The sequence below is a fragment of the Takifugu flavidus genome, chromosome 12 (assembly GCF_003711565.1).
Source record: "Takifugu flavidus isolate HTHZ2018 chromosome 12, ASM371156v2, whole genome shotgun sequence".
NCBI classification, from domain to species: Eukaryota; Metazoa; Chordata; class Actinopteri; order Tetraodontiformes; family Tetraodontidae; genus Takifugu; species Takifugu flavidus.
The window spans coordinates 9,460,653-9,480,025 of NC_079531.1; the positions used below are offsets into that span (position 1 = coordinate 9,460,653).

At 42.0% G+C, this 19,373-nt stretch overlaps 1 protein-coding gene across 3 annotated transcripts; it reads right to left on the reverse strand.

Moving 5' to 3' along the window:
- Window positions 1-4,698: 4,698 nt before the first annotated feature.
- si:ch211-136a13.1 (HHIP-like protein 1) lies at window positions 4,699-18,805 on the reverse strand. 3 transcript variants are annotated; one of them, XM_057049834.1, is made up of 15 exons: window positions 18,626-18,805; window positions 17,819-18,536; window positions 12,583-12,847; window positions 12,137-12,305; window positions 11,889-12,014; window positions 11,451-11,594; window positions 10,619-10,731; window positions 10,231-10,371; window positions 9,928-10,002; window positions 9,595-9,721; window positions 9,298-9,443; window positions 8,817-8,898; window positions 8,247-8,329; window positions 7,830-8,090; window positions 4,699-6,406 (listed from the first exon to the last, which is right to left on the reverse strand). In XM_057049834.1, the coding sequence occupies exons 2-15, from the start codon at window positions 18,143-18,145 to the stop codon at window positions 5,694-5,696; spliced, it is 2,772 nt and encodes a 923-aa protein (XP_056905814.1). In that variant the 5' UTR covers window positions 18,146-18,536; window positions 18,626-18,805; the 3' UTR covers window positions 4,699-5,693. The 3 variants fall into 3 exon arrangements, with proteins under 3 accessions (XP_056905814.1, XP_056905813.1, XP_056905815.1); XM_057049833.1 differs by having other exon boundaries at window positions 12,137-12,416; window positions 18,626-18,804; XM_057049835.1 differs by having other exon boundaries at window positions 12,137-12,416; window positions 18,286-18,536; window positions 18,626-18,803.
- Window positions 18,806-19,373: the final 568 nt, after the last annotated feature.

Sequence of the window (19,373 nt, forward strand, 5' to 3'; positions counted from 1 at the left end):
GCACTCATACAGAGATCCACAACTCCAGCCCTACCATGAAGATATGGAGGTTAGATTATTGCAGCTGAAGGGACTGAACTACCAGAAATACCTAAGGAACCCACAAGCTACTTGGAATCCTGAAGTAACTGCAAGCCCAACCTTTAAGCAGAAGATTAGTAATGAGAATGGCAGCAGGTTTAATACCCTACAAAAGGAAGCGGTAGGAACCACTGATGTACAGACAAGAACGCTCCAAGTCCAAAATGGCCACCGAGCAGGGAAAAAGAAGGCGAGGACTACCAAGTGTCAAAGCAACCGGAGATCAAATCAAACTACATCAGAGTAAAATCTTAGCAACAGAATTCCCACACTGCCACAAAAACGGTTGCCAGAGAAAGATTACATTTTTTTTAAATGTGGGGGGAAAGTAAAATTAGAAGCAAAAGGAAGATCAGCAGGGGAAGTAACTGTGTACTGAAGTGCTCATGCATGTTTTTCTTCATGGAGCCGCGGGCAGTGTAGTTGTTCTCCTCCCTCACTTCTCTTTTCACCCTCTTATTGTTATCTTCGTCTTGTTCAACTAATTTCTAATTGAGCAAATGTGGAGCAAGAGAAAACCATTTTAAAGGAATCCATGAATCAAAGAGCTTGTGTTCTCTACTATTATTTCTGTCAACATTGAATCATTCTCTTCTGTTTTCATTGAACCTTTACCTAACCAGGAGAATCCTGCTATGATTAAAAGTGGCAGTTACATGAATTTCACCCGTGAGCTAAGACTGATGGGATCTTTTACAACATGTACCAGCATAAACTTAATCTTGTCTGCAATGAGACACTGATGCATCAATCGATCAATCAATCTTTAATTATACATAGTGTCTGTTACAATCAAAATTGTTTCAAGGCACTTGCCACAAGCAACAGTGGCAAGAAAAAACTCCCCTTTTTAATAGGAAGAAGCTTTGAGCAGGACCATGCTCATGTAGAGGGACTCTCCTGCTGATGGCCAACTGGGTAGTGAGGGAGAAGAAGGAGGAGGAAAGGTAGAGGAAAGAATAGGCGGATATTATGGAAATAAATTAACTATAACAAAGTGCTGGTGTAGGAGTTGAGTGGGTCAGCGGGGTTGGATGTCAGCAAGTCAGCATACAGCTATAAAGGCAGCGATACCTGTAGATGGATAAAGAGAGGGGAGGAGAGGCCATGACACAGACCCCCAGCAGCCTCGGCCTGTCTAGGATACTAACTGGAACTACAGAATTACTGACAATAAGCTTTTTCAAAGAGGAAGGTTTTAAGTCTAATCTTGAAAGTAGAGATGGAGTCAGCCTCCCATACCTGGACAGGGAGCTGGTTCCACAGCAGGGAGACCTGGTAGCCCAATGCTCAACCCCCCATTCTACCTTTAGAGACTCTGGGGACCACAAGTAAACCAGCATTCTGAGAGCAAAGCGGTCTATTGGGATTATAAGGTGTCACTAGCTCCTCCAGGTAGGATAGAGCTAGGCCTCTGAGGACCTTGTAGGTCGGAAGAAGAATGGGCAGCCAATGAAGAGACACCAGTACAGGAGTAATGTGATCTCTTGTCAATACTTGTCAGAACGGATTTTGGATCAACTGGGCGCTTCTAAAAGAGTTGTTTGGACACCCTCACCCACAAATTGGTATCTGTCTGATAAATATGATCTAAACCAGTCTAGTGCTGTCCCTTTAATCCCAATCACGTGTTCCAGCAAAACCAGCATAAATTTTCAGGTGGAGTAAATCCACTTTATTGGATCTAAATAGTATTGTTGTTGTAACATATCTCAGTCCGAGTTCAACAAATAATGAAACCTGGTTTCACCATCACCTTAACTGTATTATTTTCCCTCCCACATCAATCCTGTATATTTAATTTAGTTCATGTTTAAGAATTACTTGGCAATTCTCACTGCCATAGCTTCTGATTGGTCTTCTATTTATCTATTTCACCACTGTCTAATTTAGTTAATCATGAACAACCCCCATGTTGTTTTAAGTAATCTTTAATTGACACTAGTTGATCTGTCCTTTGCATATAATCAGTAAATATCAATTATGTTCAGTCTCTGTACACATATGTACAGATGCTCATTATAACTATGATATTCCCCCATCAGAAAAAGGCTTGATCAAACATAGCATAACTGGGAGCAGGGGTTTGCCCCATCATGTGGTGTAGCCACATTCAAGCATTTTATACCTTAAACTGTAGGATTCTTTCCCCAGGCTTTTAATGCTATGTTTGCAGTCATTTTGCTTGGCTAAATAATAAAGAGGACCTTAAGGTTGAAGCATACGCAGCTGGTGGTGTAACAGCTGTAGTGAGCTGGCTCGTGTCAATGCTTCTTTATTTCAATTTTAGATATTTTTTTCAATTTTCCATTTACTTTGAAAATGAGTTTGTTGGCACCAGGTACATTTGCTTACTTAATAATCCCATTGCTATTCTTATAAGTAAAAAAAAACATTTTATTTTCACCAAAGATTAGTTGTGTTGCAACTGTAATGCTTTTTTTTTAAAAATTTAAAAAAAAATCTATATAAAACCACATATTTCAAAAATGAAAAAAACATTTTATTCACACATTTCCCTAAAATAAAACAGTAAATTAGCACTAATGTAATCATTTAATCATGCTATTATAAATTACATCTTTAAAATGTGGTAGTAGATTGATTGTTCTCTACCTTTCTTACAATCATTTATTTGACTCTTCATTGAAAGCAAGCTTTCTAAATTGCCTACTCCTCGTAGGTCTTGATTTGCTTGTTTTTTGCTGGTTTCTTGACTGGACATTATTGATTTCTCCTGTCCCCAAAATTATGTTGCTTCATATCATTTCTGTGAGGGACATGATTGAAATTATTGCCGCCTAAAAAGATTAAATGCATAACTTGAGCTTCATTTAGCAAACAAATGTGGGAGGTTAGAAACATTTTACAGTGTGCAGCATCCTCTGGATCAGCTGGCTGTTCAGTATCACTCCAGCCAGTGTTCATTCCCTCCCTTCCCATGACTTCTTTGACTCTTCTTTCAAAACAAATGAGTAAAGGCTCATCTAAAGGGCCTTCAGTGTCTTCACTGTCACACTGGTGATAAAACGTGACACACGACTCCCTCCCTTTGGCCTGGAAGTAGACTGCAGCTCTTCACATTGTGCTTCTGAGAAAAGATGAATAAATAAAGCTGGAGGAGACTTATCAAAGCCTTACATCTGTAACACATTCTGAATGTGGGAACTGAAGTGGATGGATGTCTTCTTCACCTCTGATTCCTCGTGAGCTCCTTCACTGAGACATGACACGACTCTGAAAGCACCAGAAATCTAAATCTATATTTAGGACAACTGCATAATGTTAATTAGATTTATACACAGCCATCATAACACATAAAGCTCACAAAAATGCAAATAATAACTCCAATCATGCCAACTGCCAGGGTGAGTGAGTTGCCATTGTAGCATCACTGTACATTGTCTGAGTGCCCATTGGCGACATATACTGTATATGATAACCTGTCTACGCTTCAGTACCATGAATTTTATTAAGTGTGTTTAATTGCACTTCTAAATGTCTGGGATGTGGTGAAATTGCATCTTCCATAGCTCTAATGCAAACCACGAAACCTTAAAATCTCGAGCAATATAGAGTTAATCAGATGAGAAACATCAAAGTGGTTTATAGTCCCTTTGGATTTTGTTTTTCTACCATTGTCAGGGTCCTGGGTGTTTGTCTTGGTGTGCTTTGGTGGTTGTTTTCCTTGTTCTTTCTCCAGGGGGCGTGGTGTAGCCACTTTCCTGTAGCTGTGGCTGGTGACAGTCACATCTGCGGCCAATTGTTAATCAAGGTGGACTCAGGTTCTTACTCTTTTTTGAGATTTAAGCTTTGTAATTGTGTTTCATTCTCTGCTCAAGGTCACCATGCCTCCCTCCTTTGGAAAAGGAATGAGGAGGATTTTTTCCCCCGTGCCGAGTGTGCTTACCCCCTGCAGCGCTCGGGGCTTCTTTTTGTTTTCAATAAGCCCTTTTGAAACCTAGTTGGCTATTACCTGTCTGCATTCGGGTCCTGGTCAAACTCAACCTTAACAATCATAGATATAATGGCATCCTATTATAAGGTGTAAATGTGACATCTGCAACAACCGTAATTATTACTGTATTAATTATATTGTCGTGTTTAATATTGGTGATTATCATCAACCAATTTAAGGTATAAATGTTCCCTCTCAAAGAATCTGAATGCAGCCTAATCAGACATCACTCTACAACTGGAGCAGGAGGAAAGAAGGCATATTTCTGACCCCAGGGGGACATTAGGAGGATGTCTTCCACCTCAGTGAGCTATGATTCCCTCCGAGTTGCACTCATGTGTTTTTCCCTGGAAGCCTTTAACAAAGGCAGTTCAACCTTCTCACCTTCAGAACAAATTCAGCTTTACATCACAGGATGTTGCTGAATTCTTTAAATGTTTGTCAGGTATGATAGTGAAGGAACACTACTGGAGCTGAGACACTCTTATCCTCAGGACTAATAATGACAGTTTAAACAGATTTCTGTAGCCAATCATGCAACTACATCATTTTCAATCACTTCACCGTGAAAGAAAGTGTGTGTGTGTGTGTGTGTGTGTGTGTGTGTGTGTGTGTGTGTGTGGGTGGGGGGTGGGGGGGTGTAAAAATAAGCAAGTCAGTTCTTTTTCACTTGACTTCTATATTTCCGATATAGCCGATTTTTTTTTTTACATTCATTACACAGAATGCACAGCATTTCCTTGTTAATATTGTTCTTTCAGATTTTACACTCAAGGTATCAAAATACTCTCAAAGTATTAAAACACAAATGACCCTATTTATAACTGTTTTTTAAAAAGGAAAGAAAAGCAAGAAATAGTAAAGAGAAACACCTTTTCTTGATAGTATGTCATTTTAAAGTGTTTCATATGTAGATACTAGATTTTAATGTGGCTCCAGTATGAACAAAAGTCATTTTTCTGTGACTCAGTGACAGAGAATAGTTATGTGTTTGTGGCTATATGTGGTAAAATAAACAACAACAAAAAAAACCTCTAAAAGCCATTCAGCACATACAGAAGTGCAGTTGTGTCTGTTTCTATGAAAAGAAGCTCAGTGTCTTCACTGGGGGTCTTGACCTGATTGAGTTCTGCCTGGATACACTGGGGCTGATGGCAGATGCGTGTATTTGTGTTGGTGAGCAAGTGTGCCACATTGATGCTGCTTGATCATCCTCATAGTTTATTACACCAAGTACAGCCATTTATTTACCTAATTAGTTCTGCCTGAATTGAAGGTTCTGAGGCATTCAACCAGGAAAGGATCCCCAATCAGAGAAAGAACTAAAGAGATGACGAGAAACTTGACCTCTCCAGAACCTTCTCTAGAGCAGTAAATTCTGTCCACATCCTTTAGTACCTCATGGTGGTTTGAGGTTTTTTGAGTCCTATACACCACAGTACTGAGGGATTGTCAAAGTTGTTCATCATCACGTAATAACAGGAAAAGTCAGAACAAGAACATCTATTTCATTTGTAAATTTGGTGGATTTGATCAATTTCCTTTCAATTTTGAATTACAACCACAACAAAAAATGTGCAAACTAAAGTCCTCACGTCATCAGCGTCCTCTCTGGGAAATGTCCTTCCTATAGAATTCTTTACTCCCACCCCCGCTAACCACAGATCACACCAACATCTTCTGCATGCGAGCAGTTGTGTTTCCCAACTCTTGATCTCTTGCAGTCCAGCAGAGATCTCTCTTGGCCCTCACACTCCACGTCATCCAGCAGGATCCGGACGCTGCCATCTGCCTCTCCAAATGCAGCTCGCTTCAATACCGCCAAGGCGGTTTTGAAGCCCAGCTGCCGACACACTACAGTGCCAGCTTTGGATGTGAAAAGGTCGTCACAGACAGTCCCCCATTGACCACGGACAAAAATCTCAACCCTGCCTCGATTGGGTAAACCATCTGTGCTAACGAGTCGCACTGATCCAGCTCGAAGCCCTCTTCCTCTTTTGGTACCTCTACCTCTTCCTCTGGGCCTTTTAAGTAACTGGTTACCCTCACCTGCAGTTTCCAGCTTCTCTCCAAGTCTCATCTTGTCCTCTTGCAACTTGTGTGGCGTTGTATGAATAAATGGCCGTTTGTAGCTCGAAGGTGTGGATACCTGGGCCCAATATGGTGGCTGTTGGGTGGTAAGACCTGGGTAATGTTCAGTGGGCTGAGGCACCTGAGGGGCTTTAGTTGGAGCTGAAGGTGGTGTTGAACTTGCAGGTGGTTGGAAGGTGGTAGAAGGTGAGTACTTAAAAGTTCTCCCATGTGTCCTTGTTGGAGGAGTTGTAGTTTGAGCAACCCTAGAGGCAGTCGTGATGGTTGTGCGATAACCTGAGGGAGAGACAGAATCACCCTCTTTATTTGAATTTCGTATTACTGTAGAAGATTTTTGTTTTCTTTGTTGTTATAATTTGATTTGGTTTTGGGAAACAGAGTTAATATCTTTTTATGGTCTCATTGAAAGGGTAATTATGTAATTGTGCAATTTCCCCGATGTGGGATCAATAAAGTCTTTTATCCTATAACTGATTTTTAGCTCTAATTGTTTGGCCCATGTGTAATTGACCATAAATCAGGTGATCAAGTAAAGAAATAATGTTGCCAGATAGTAAACCTGCAGCTAGTATATTGAACACACCCATCTATGACTGGGATTTACAACCAAATAAAAAGGAAATAACTGTGTTTCCCATAGTATAGATGACATGAAAGAACATGCAACCAACAGATACAGAAAAGGTGAACCCTTGCACACAGACACACACAAGGATGAATGTCCAAACTGATGCTTATTGACGGATTTATTTATTCAATGGTCTGAAAATACCTGACTGTTTTTAAAGTACTGCTAATTCTAAATACATAAATCAGCACCATTTGTTCTGCTTTGCTGCAATTCCTGTACGAGCCAGAGAAAAACAGCAATTAATTATTTTGCTTTCTCTTGTTGCTTTTCCACTGGGTAATATCTCATAAGTTTGCCCTCGCTGTGCCCTGAAACCCAAGAAAGATCACCAGAATAACACCATGTAGTTATTGATCCCAAGGGTTACTTATTTTTGCAGTGAGCTTCAAAAGCAACTAGAACTGAGTGAATGTTTGTACAGTGCTGTGCAGAGACTATTAATAATTACCAAGAGCAATTATTCATAATCAAAGAAATTAATTTATGGTTTAAAATAAATTAAAAAGGAGCATAAGTGTAGCTTTTTAGAATTATTTTGGCATTTCATTTTGGATTTGTACACCATCAATGGGAAAATAATCCCAATTAAAAACATGTACCTTCATAAATATAATAACTGAAAATAAATCAGTGGCTTTATTTTAATTATGATCATTGTTTTGTGTTGTGTTTTGGATAATCCTGACTTTTTACATTATTTTGCAGTGTTTTTTATATTAGGATCCTTATTAAAGTTTTAAAAAACAATAATGCCCATGAAAAACTACTTTTTTAGTGGTTACGTTTGTTGCGTCTTGTTGCTGGTAGTTGAACTAATAAGGAGCCCCACAAATATGCGACCTCAACATTACTTTTCTCTTTTCAAAATATTGTGAGGTAATTATTAGATGTTCATCAAAAGCATGCGTAGATGGTTGGTCGTGAATCAGAAGAGCAAAACCACAACAGAGCACAGAAGAAGAAAGCAGGAGTGTCTAACAGCAGGCGTTGTGGTCGGGTGAATAGTGGACACAGAGTTTGACGAATCGGTGGCAGTGCTTCGATAAACAGATGCACCAGTAGGCCTACCAGTGTGGGTGGTTGTGGCAGGGGTTGTTGCCTTCTGGACAGTTGTTGGTGCTTTTGTGATTGTTGCTGATGTTGGTGTTTGTCTCATTTTGCTTGTTGCAGTTGTCGGTGATGGGAGTGAGCTGGGGGGGGTTTTATCTCTTTTTGGCATCGGCGGTTTGACTATTATATGTGTTTTTCTTGGCATCTTCGTTGCAGTTGTGGGTTTTCTTGTCGTCATTGGTGCCGCTGTGGTTGTCGGCTTCTTGTTGATTACAAACTCTGCAATGTGGAACAGTCACGAAGGACACGTCTCATAGTTTTGAAGCCAATAACTAAGGTTTTGTAAAGTTTTGGTCTTTGATAAAGAACAACTAAAAGATTAGGGCAGTAGAAAACAACTGATAAAACAATTCGAATATTTCTTCTGTTTTTTACCTGCTTTTGGACGGAAGGGAATCAGTTTTCCTTTTATCTTCACTGGTAAGGGTTTGATGCTGCATTTCCCTGGAGGTGCTCTCCTGTCAGGAAACATGGAAGATTATTAGATATTCAGCTGTTGTACAAAATTTTGAACAGTTGTTTCGTTCAAACCCTTATTTAAGCCATCTCCATGGCCCATAATTAGTGTAAATAGCCTAAAATATACAATTACTTTTTAGTCATATTAAACATTTCATGAGCATTGACATTAAAACAGGCTGTCTCTCCCATAGCTAATCTCTGTGACACAAAATGTGAGTAATATTATAGGCAATTGCTCATGATTTATCTTTCTTGACTGATTCTGTAGCTCTGGTTTGTAAGAAATACCACTGATTATTCATGAAGAGAGTGTGACAGGGTGAAATGACCAGCTGGCTACTGCAGGACCCTGATGCTGAACCACTCACTCTCCTTTCACTACCCGACCTAAATCAAGTTAAACATGCTGATGCATCAGTCAAGAACCACCAAAATGTTCGTGCACAAGAGGTCAGATTAAAAATCTCTTTAACTCTGAGATACCTGGATGGGTCTACTATCTTATAGATGAAGCCAGCTCTGGTAGTGGCACTCGGGGCTCCTGTGGCTAAGAAATACAGTTCACCTGGAACGGATTGACAGTTAAAGAGGTGTAAGGATGAGGCAAATAGAGGTTTAGAGAGAAAAACTTTTACAGGGTGTACAAGCAACAATTCTGCCTTCAATATTAAAACCTGCTTCAAAGTCAAATTTTGCACTTTGTTGGCTTCACCCACCCCTCAGAATTATCTCGATCAGCTACTATTATACTTATCCACTGTCATTATTATTTAACTTAAAATGAACACTGTGATATGAAGCAAAACTAAATCTTTGTGTACTTTTATTTATCATTTGTCATATAGTGTAGCTAGTCCTTTTAAATGCCATTTGAGACCATAGTCCCTGTCTCTACATGCCTTTCTCCTCCATATTTCTAAGTAAAAGAATAATCATGGAGGCTGCTGGGGAAGATATATCTGACCTGCTTCGTCCTCAGCAAATGAGATGATGTATTTATAGAAGCTGTTGATCAGTTTTGGGAATCGGCAGATTTGGTCCCTCCCCATGCAGATCTCGTTGTACTTCCATTCCCCGGTGGTGACGTTCTCCTTCAGAGACATCAAACGTCTCCACAGAAACAAACATCACATCAAATAGACATCTGCATCCATGCAAACATATGCGTGGATGCGTCCTAATGTACACACATGAGCTGTACTATAAAATAAATCTGTCTTTACTGGCCATGTTTGTTTTCGAACACCTGAGCAACACGTACCCACTCATAAAATCCCCAAAGATGTAGAGGCCGTTAAGGTTGGGCATCTCACAACCTCTGTACACATATCCACCGGTAACTGACTTCCCCAGCTTGTGGGGGTAGGCAAATATAGGTAAGATGTCATCTAGACAGAGAACACAGGTGTATCACCAGTAAAGTGACACATTTGATACTTAAGAACTCTGATCACACACTGATGAGCAAAGAAATAAATTATATAAAGAATTTACAGACTGTGAAGAAAATTGAAGCATTTAAATCTATGAACATTGCACCAATTAATCATTATGATTCATTCCCAAAAGTGTCTGTTGATCATTGTGGCCCCACCTAGTGAAGAGTTTTGACAGAGTTTTCGGTCATAGCAGCTGAAACCTTCTTTAGCTCTCCATCCATAGTTGCCTCCTAGAAACATAAAATTGGAAATTTTATCATTGTGTCATAGAGAAAGAGGCTGAAAGAGTCTAATTCCTGAAGCTAGTATTTATGGATGGAACCTCACAACTTCAAGACCCCATTATTAGTATTAACCAGAGCAGATTTTAGAGGTTGAACTTTACTTTACTTAAATTGAGCCTTACAGTTCTGAATACTGTGTCCTCCCATGTGTTGTCGCGCCTTCTTTAAAATTACCTTTAACAATGATGTCCACCTCTTCGTATTTGTTCTGCCCTACGTCACCACAAAACATTCGCCCTCTGCCTCCACCCGTCACCGGGTCCCCTCGGTCAATGGAGCAACGCCACATGTTGCGGACTCCATAGGCATAAATCTCTGGACACACAAACAAGCGTTTATTAAAAACATATATGAATGTACTGGACAACAGGGGCTGGAGGTAATTGTTTTATGATAAATGATAACTACACATTGTAGTTGCCACACATTTAAACAATTATCTTAGTGTGAATCTGTCTCACTGCAGGTGTTCATCCAGAAATACTAAAATACTTAACAGAGAGCTCATATTATCTTGAAAATATATAATCTGACAAATATTCCATATCATGAGGGAATTTACCAGGTCGTGTTTCTTTCTCCCACAAAAAAGGGTTGTCCCATGGTATGCTGTACGGGGGGGCGTCATCGTTGTCCTCAACGTCAACTCGGAGCGCTTTGCCCAGCAGGGTGGACCTATTTCATCCACAGATAGGGAAAAAGCTTTACATTCAAATTTGGTTTTTATTATGCATTTTGTCAACTCTAGTCCTTTACTGTCTTTTATCCTCTTGTGAATCCGAAATTTAAGTTCCTAATTTGATTTAAAATCACTGCTGCTGGACTTTTTGTTTTTTGAATGTAAACTAGGCATTATTTTCTCATCTTTCTCTGCTCATTTATAACCGCTCTAATCTATATTCACCCTTTAAATGCTCTAATTATCATGGGTTTTGACTGTCTGTGCTACATAATTGTGTGCAGTAGCCACCAATGTCTAACATCAGGGTTAGACCGGGTAGGACTGTGTCTCAGAATAGATAAGTTTGACTTTAAAAAGTAAAACTAGGAATAGATTATCGAGTAATTATCATTTTTTTATATAATAGCATAGCTAGAGGCTGTAATTCTATTACTTATAACAGTGTAATACCATGAGTGCAAACAGGAAATTAGGTTATATATTTATAATCTAAGCCTTTAGATGTCTTTTAACCTACAATGACATTAAAATGTCACAGCTACAATGCTCAGTATGTCATAAATAGGCTGGGACTTGGCTTGATACATGTTCCCCCATAACAATAATGTATTCATATAAAAAAATGTAAACAAGTTCTTGAGCATGCAGATGTTCTAAATCACACAGTCGAGTGCACTAACGTCCTTCCCTGAAAAACATAAACGTCACTTACTTGTTCTGTGAGTTGCCAAACTTTCCAAATGGGTCTCCTGCTCGACCTCCATCACCAATGAAAATATACAGATATCCATCATGTCCAAAAAGAAGCTGTCCTCCATTGTGATTAGAAGCTGGCTCAGTTACTTCAAGGATGGTTCTGATGGAAGACATAAATCAGACAGCAACTATTTCCACGTTGCATCTCCACTTCCACATAAAACTGCCTTTTAGTGAGTTAAACACATTTAAATACACAACAGCAGGAAAGGAAACACTGAAGACAGAAAATAACCTAAAACAGACATAATGTTTCAGTCCAAATATGTTGTGTCGGTGTGGTTCAATAACATAATGAGAACAGCTGATGTATGTTGGTCTTTTAGCACTGACTATAATTATAGATTTTCTTATATGGTTTGTTTCCATTTGTGTTTGGCAGTTCTTTACTCACCTTTCAGAGGAGTGGTCCAGCTGATTGTCATCGTGCGGTGACAGAGTGAATTCGCTGATTCTGATCCTCTCCTCCTTGTTCACAGACACAGAGTAGTACACATAGGCTTTTCTGACCGTGGTGAACCTCCAAAACAAGAAATAACTTTTTACTCCTTAAACCTGAGAAATTGTCTCATTGGTCAGAAAATTAAAATAACACAGTCTGTGTCATGATCTCCATGGCTCAGGTCATAAAAAAGAATTAACCTTGGGTGTAGAGCTATGCAAAGGAATCCCCTCTCATCTCCAGCCCAGGGTGATGTGAGGACAGCGTGGGTGAGATTGAGGAAAGGACGGTCGATCCTGGAGCCATTTGGAAGATACACCCACACGTAACCCAATTGTTCTGCCACGAAGAACCGGTGAGTTCCATCATCTGCATGGATCATGGCCACAGGGTTACGGAGCCCATTGGCCACTTCCTGTAGACACAACTCTAGACATCCTTTAGGATTCTCCCGTACAAAACCAAGGTTAGCATTTAGCTCTGGGGAGAGAACATACATAACACAGACTTGCAGAGTCACTTTATTAACTTGACATCCTTTCTTTGTGATTCAGACAGTCAACATTAATAGAGTAGAGTCTCTTTATGGTTTACTGTGGTTCAATATGAACATTATTTTGTGCACCTGCCACCCATAGAAACATACCTGCACTTGTAAGAACATTAGGATAGCAGTACTGCTTATCTTTTAGCTCCAGAAAGTCACAGAACCTTTTGCGGTCTTCTTCTATGGCCATTGTAATGTTTGCATACTGATGCAGGACCCCCAAGTCCTCCAAGAGGAGGCTCATGGTGTATCGACACCGGTGCCAGTAGTCAGCACAGTAGTTCCCACATAGTCCAGGGAGTATTCGCATCGGGGTGTTAGCGTCTTCGGCATCATATAAGTGGGCAGCATATGGAGAACATTCCTGCAAAGTGAAGAAATTATAGAATTTTACAGTTTTTGGATATTAAACTTTTCAACACTTTTCTCTGTGTAAAGCTTTAAGGCATTTAGCTCAGAGGTGGGGTCCAGTGCCAGCCTGTAGGAATCCGGTCCACACTGGGCTCACCCCCTATGACCGGTCAGCTCTGGGCTATTACCGGTAAAGAGTAGACATGGTATAAATGGATCCTAAAAAACTCTAGTCAGTTATTAAATCACAGCCACAATGTCCACACCCAGAGTAGTGAGATGGAGACACGACACGCAAACCATCTGGGGCTTTGTTGGGTTGTAACCAGCCTTTTTGACTGTTTGCAGAGAACAGACAAAATGAATGAGGCGAGATTTTGTGCTCTATTTGTCATCTACTCTTGCATTTTTACTTCTCATTTTCTTCCGTTGATAAATTCACTTAATAATTTTCCTGTTTTTCCCTTCACACATTCATTCTTAGTATTTATAGCATGAAGAGAAATATTATATTTGCTAATACAGCTGTGAAGACAACAACTGTCAGACAGCATTTTGCAGGGACAAAAAATAATCCTTTTACAAGAAGTATGCAGGATTCTGTGAAAGCTCTTCCTTCTCTATAAGGAAACCCTGTTGCTTTTGCTGCATCCTAAATGAGCTTTATTAAGTGCTCTAATTGTCAACTTCAACCATTCCTGATCCTACAAGTATATAATGTACAAGAATAACCATCATTCACACCCCAAAATCTATCTTGGCCTTGTAGAAATGTAGACTGTAAAGGCCAAGGATAAAACCAATGACCTTTGTACCACTGCCTTCAGTACCATCCATCCATCCATCCATCCTCTACCGCTTATCCAGGGTCGGGTCGTGGGGGCAGCAGCCTAAGAAGAGAAGCCCAGACTTCCCTCTCCCCAGTTACTTCTACCTGCTCATCCGGAGGGATCCCCAGGCTTTCCCAGACCAGTCGAGAGACATAGTCTCTCCAACGTGTCCTGGGTCTTCCCGGGGGCCTCCTACCGGAGGGACATGCCCTGAACACCTCACCAGGGAGGCGTCCAGGGGGCATCCTAACTAGATGCTCAAGCCACCTCATCTGGCTCCTCTCAATGCGGAGGAGCAGCGGCTCTACTCCGAGCTCCTCCCAGATGACAGAGCTTCTCACCCTATCTCTAAGGGAGAGCCCAGCCACCCTACAGAGGAAGCTCATTTCGGCCGCTTGTACCCGTGATCTTGTTCTTTCGGTCATTACCCAAAGCTCATGACCATAGGTGAGGGTAGGAACGAAGATTGTCCGGTAAATCGAGAGCTTCGCCTTTTGGCTCAGCTCTCTCTTCACCACTACGGACCAGTGCAGAGTCCGCATTACTGCGGACGCCGCACCGATCCGCCTGTCGATCTCCTGCTCCATTCTTCCCTCACTCGTGAACAAGACCCCGAGGTACTTGAACTCCTCCACTTGGGGCAGGATCTCCTCCTTGACCCGGAGAAGGCACTCCACCTTTTTCCTGCTCCATTCTTCCCTCACTCGTGAACAAGACCCCGAGGTACTTGAACTCCTCCACTTGGGTCCAGGATCTCCTCCTTGACCTGGAGAAGGCACTCCACCTTTTTCCTGTTGAGAACCATGGCCTCGGATTTGGAGGCGCTGATTTTCATCCCAGCCGCTTCACATACGGCGGCGAACCGATCCAGTGATAGTTGGAGGTCACGGGCCGATGACGCCAACAGGACCACATCATCTGCAAAAAGCAGAGACACGATCCTGAGGTCACCAAACCAGACCCCCTCAAAACCATGACTGCACCTAGAAATTCCGTCCATAAAAATTATGAACAGAATCGGTGACAAAGGGCAGCCCTGGTGGAGACCAACCCTCACCGGAAACGAGTTCGACTTACTGCCAGCAATGCGGACCAAACTCTGACACCGATTGTACAGGGAGCGGACGGCCCGTATCAGCGGGCCCGACACCCCATACTCTCGGAGGACCCCCCACAGGACCCCCCGAGGGACACGGTCGAATGCCTTCTCCAAGTCCACAAAACACATGTGGACTGGTTGGGCAATCTCCCATGCACCCTCGAGGACCCTGCTGAGGGTGTAGAGCTGGTCCACTGTTCCACGCCCAGGATGAAAACCACATTGCTCCTCCTGAATCCGAGGTTCGACTATCCGGCGGACCCTCCTCTCCAGTACCCCTGAATAGACTGTACCAGGGAGGCTGAGGAGTGTGATCCCCCTTTAGTTGGAACACACCCTCCGGTCCCCCTTCTTAAAAAGAGGGACGACCACCCCGGTCTGCCAATCCAGCGGCACTGCCCCCGATGTCCACGCGATGTTGCAGAGTCGAGTCAACCACGACAGCCCTACAACATCCAGAGCGTTAAGGAACTCTGGGCGGATCTCATTTCGAGGGCCATCCGAAAGTCGTTCTCCATGGCCTCACCGAACTCTTCCCATGTCCGGGTCTTTGCCTCGGCAACAGCCGTAGCTGCACTCCGCTTGGCCTGCCGGTACCTATCTGCTGCCTCAGGAGTCCCACAGGCCAGTAAGGCCCGATACGACTCCTTCTTCAGCTTGACGGCATCCCTCACCGCTGGTGTCCACCAGCGGGTTCGGGCATTGCCGCCACTCCCTCTAAGGACTCCAAAAAGGGTGGATACGCTGAACTGCTGTTGGCCATAGGCACAAACAACAGTCAGGATCCGTCCCCCCACCCGAAGGCGAAGGGAGGCTACCCTCTCATCCACCGGGTAAACTCCAATATACAGGCACTGAGCTGGGGAGCAACGAGAATTGCCACCCCTGCCCATCGCCTCTCACCATCAGCAACTCCAGAGTGGTAGAGAGTCCAACCCCTCTCGAGATCACTGGTTCCAGAGCCCTTGCCGTGCGTCGAGGTGAGGCCAACTATATCTAGTCGGCCTTCAGTACCATAAGGCTTGATGCCCTTTGACTTTTGGATAGAATTGGCAAATTAATCTGTTATGTAAAGATGAAAAGATACTAGAAGATAGACAAGGTAATGTGTGCCAAGCTACATAGAACTCACAGTTGAAAATCACAGTTACAAGTTATTGAGTAAAGAGATTTCCCCAAATGGAACAATTTAGATCTTTGCTTTGCCTCCCATTCTGAACTACCCTAATATAACTTGTATAACTTGCCTATTTGACACTAGCATATGGTCCAGTTCTACATAACCATGAGTATCGGGAGAGGTGGGAGGAATGGACAGATAATTTCATCATTTGATATTTAAATCATGTGGTTTGTGTTCAAGTTTCTTTTTCTTCTCTGCTAGATTTACACAATGACTTGATATGTTTTTATTTACAGCATGTAATTCCTCTCTGGTACTATAAATACTAACACGGCCTCTAGTGACCTTTCTCTTTCTTTTTACTGGAACATGATCTATCCTGGGGAAATGGTTTGTTTGGTCAGTTGAGCTCCAAAATGAGGACAGACTCATCGCTGTCCTCAGTTACGCACGCACACATCCACGCACACACACACACACAAACTTGTACACAGGCTGTGTCAGGCTTCTGTCTGTCACTCTAATGTATCTTTCTTTCATTTTACTGTGTTTGGCAGAAACTGAGGGCCTGAGCTTGATTTGTTTGCTTCATCATTGACCTTTGTGAAAGACCCAAAGAACTCTTTCAGATATGAGTGAGAACATCTTCAAGAATTAAAATGAAATTTGGTAGCATTCAAGTTTAGCACTTCAGACTAAGACAGAAAAACACGTAAGCTTTAAAAGCTAACTAACTAAACCGAAGAGCATATTTATAAGTACGTGCATAAATACATGCAGCACAAATTGCTCCAAGCTTAAGCTGTCATTTTGGGAAAGAAAAACTTTAAAAGTGTAATTGCTTTATTTATTTTTAGACCTTCCAACATGAAGTGGGAGCTAGCAACCTAAAAATAAGCACATAAAGACAGCAAATTGCTCCAAGCTCCAGTTGTCACCCTAAAATAAGATCTGTGTGATTATACTGCCTGCTGAGACACCACAGTACATTCAAACTAGCAAAATTATAGAGGTCTGTATTTTAAAAACAATAAAGATTTGTCACTGCTCTGGCATGTTTTTATCAACTCTTGAGTTTTCCCCCACATTTATTGCAGGTCAGGCTTGTCTGAAGTGCACAAGCCAGACCAGAATCATTTGGCGCCCACCATCAATCCGTGCACTGTATAAAGCAACAAGATGTGTAAACTGCAGAAAACCTAGTTTGTAAATTATCTTAAACAATTGAAATAAAAGTAACAGAAACATAAAAAGTAAAGGCAAAAATACCCACTCTGGAAAAAGCCTGGGAAGAGCTTTTTAAAGTTATTATGAGGAGCTTTTTGTCTGTCCCAGCCAGATTATGCAATCACTGAATTGGCTGTAAGACTCAGAGGTGGAAGTTGTGTCCAACACTCTCAGAAAAGAAGGGTGAATGCAGGCTCAGATAAAAATATCCATTAGCTAATTTCATATCATTTTCAATGACAGACACTTTCCTGTGTTAGAAATAAACATAAATAAACAATGACACTGTTACCTAACTTAAAAATGAAGTCTGCTCAAATAATAACTTAATGTGCCGTAAACTTCCTTAGGCTACAAAGTGTAAACTAGATCATTGCCAGACACGATTTTAAATAGGTGTGGCATAACAGGCTGTTACTATAAACCAGATATGCATTGCATTATTGAGCTTGTTGGAAGATCATTTCAGATTTAAACACATTACCACCTGTTGAGGTGCAACTGCTTTGAATAAGTGCTGACAAATAGATGTCAACATCCCAACCTAGCAAAAATGCTCAGACTAACCAAATGCACAGTTTCCTTTAGGAGAGACAGTGTTTCCTGTTTGGTCCAAAGCATAAGGTGGATGCCCAGAAACAACACAGCTCAGCCAAATTACCAATAAAAGTGATCGTTCGTGAAATAATAAACTGCATCTCCTACCTGGCAAAGAATGCTGTGTATGTATCTGCTACAGGTTACATAACCTGAATGGTCAAAGTTCTCCATAATCGTATAGAACCGGATTCTTATTTCCTCGTCTTTTTGCAAATCACAGCATCCAAACTTGGAGTATTCCTTACAGAAGACCAGTGGCTGCTGCGGTTGAAAAGGAGGTTTATAGTCCAAACACTGGGGATGAGAGTACCCCCACCTGGCCAGGAGGAGCAAGATAAGCATGTGGAGAATGCGGTGAGCAATGAGCGTAAAGTGCAATTCCTGGATTCGTGGGGTCATGATGAGTTGTCTCTGAGCCCAGGGTGTTTTCATGAGCGATTTGATGGATCAAAGGAAATTGCATATATGTGAGGGTACAGAGTTACATCACCCGCAGCCTGTGTCAGTAGCACGAGGGAGCTGAGGCATTTTTCCCAAAATCTTTTAAAGTCTTTGTTGTCCTCATTTGTTACCTCGGTTCTGCAGCTTGTGACAGTCTTCAGGGCCTATAACTGAAACTGGGCGCATCAAACACACTGAGCCAGCATCACACCTGTCTGCAAGTTGGACAGACCTACAAAGCAAACAGAAGCGCTCAGTGTTTACGTAAGTTAGGCAATCCTGATCCCGGTCCAGGGAATTCAGATGTTTGAGATGTAGTCCTTGTCTCTTTGGGAGATGAGTCTCTGAATTTCTGGGGGCTACCTACTCCTGTCCCTAAAACCTATACAAAGATATAAGCACACAAAAAGACGGGTCAACAAATACATGGAAATGTGGCACCTCTAGCTGAAGTTGCTCCGGGATGCTTACCTTCAGCTCAGTCGCCTGAGACGTGTCGCTGTGTTTCCTCTGGACATGTGCTCAATTACTCCTGCTGAAATCAACCGTGCGCACAAACAGCACCAGAAAAAGGGAGAGAGAAGTTCTTTCATTCAGGCAGAGCCACGATGCAGCCCAAGCTTCAGACCCCTCCTTCCCTTCTCTCCCCCTCCTTCCCTTCTCTCCTCCTCCTTCCCTTCTCTCCTCCTCTCTTCATTTGCTCTTCCACTCTCCTACAAACACACATTCCTTCCTGTAGCATGTGGTCCTTGTTGCCCTCAAGCAGCAACTTTCCACCTCTCTTCTCCCTCCCGGGTCTTCACCATTCTCAGACCTCCTCCTCTGTGTGTGTGTGTGTGTGTGTGTGTGTGTGGTGTGTGTGTGTGTGTGGTGTGTGTGTGTGTGTGTGTGTGTGTGTGTGTGTTGTTTTCTATGGACATGTGTTGGAAGAAGCCAATGGATTCCCAGGCACAAGTCCCAATTTTATAAGGAAAGCAGAAGTGGCCAAAGTCTACTGACTTAAAGATCTTTAAAGAAAATGCTGAGTTACAGTATGTTTGTGTTATTGTATGATTAAGTATGATCTTATTGTTGAACACACATGTGGAAAAACATCCAGCGACGTGTCTGCATGAAGTGTGCTTCACAAGCTGCCTTTTAATGTAATTCCCAGCACATTTGCCTGTAGCATATAAAAGGACGAGAGCAGTGTGTGTGTGTGTGTGTGTGTGTGTGTGTG

Excerpts from the sequence above, each read along its gene's own strand:
- si:ch211-136a13.1 (XM_057049833.1), bottom strand. The coding sequence starts at position 18,145 with ATGAAAACACCCTGGGCTCAGAGACAACTCATCATGACCCCACGAATC. Across the intron at positions 12,417-12,582 it reads TAATGTTCTTACAAGTGCAG|AGCTAAATGCTAACCTTGGT; the intron begins GTATGTTTCTAT and ends TTCTCTCCCCAG. Across the intron at positions 8,091-8,246 it reads TCCCTTCCGTCCAAAAGCAG|AGTTTGTAATCAACAAGAAG; the intron begins GTAAAAAACAGA and ends TCCACATTGCAG.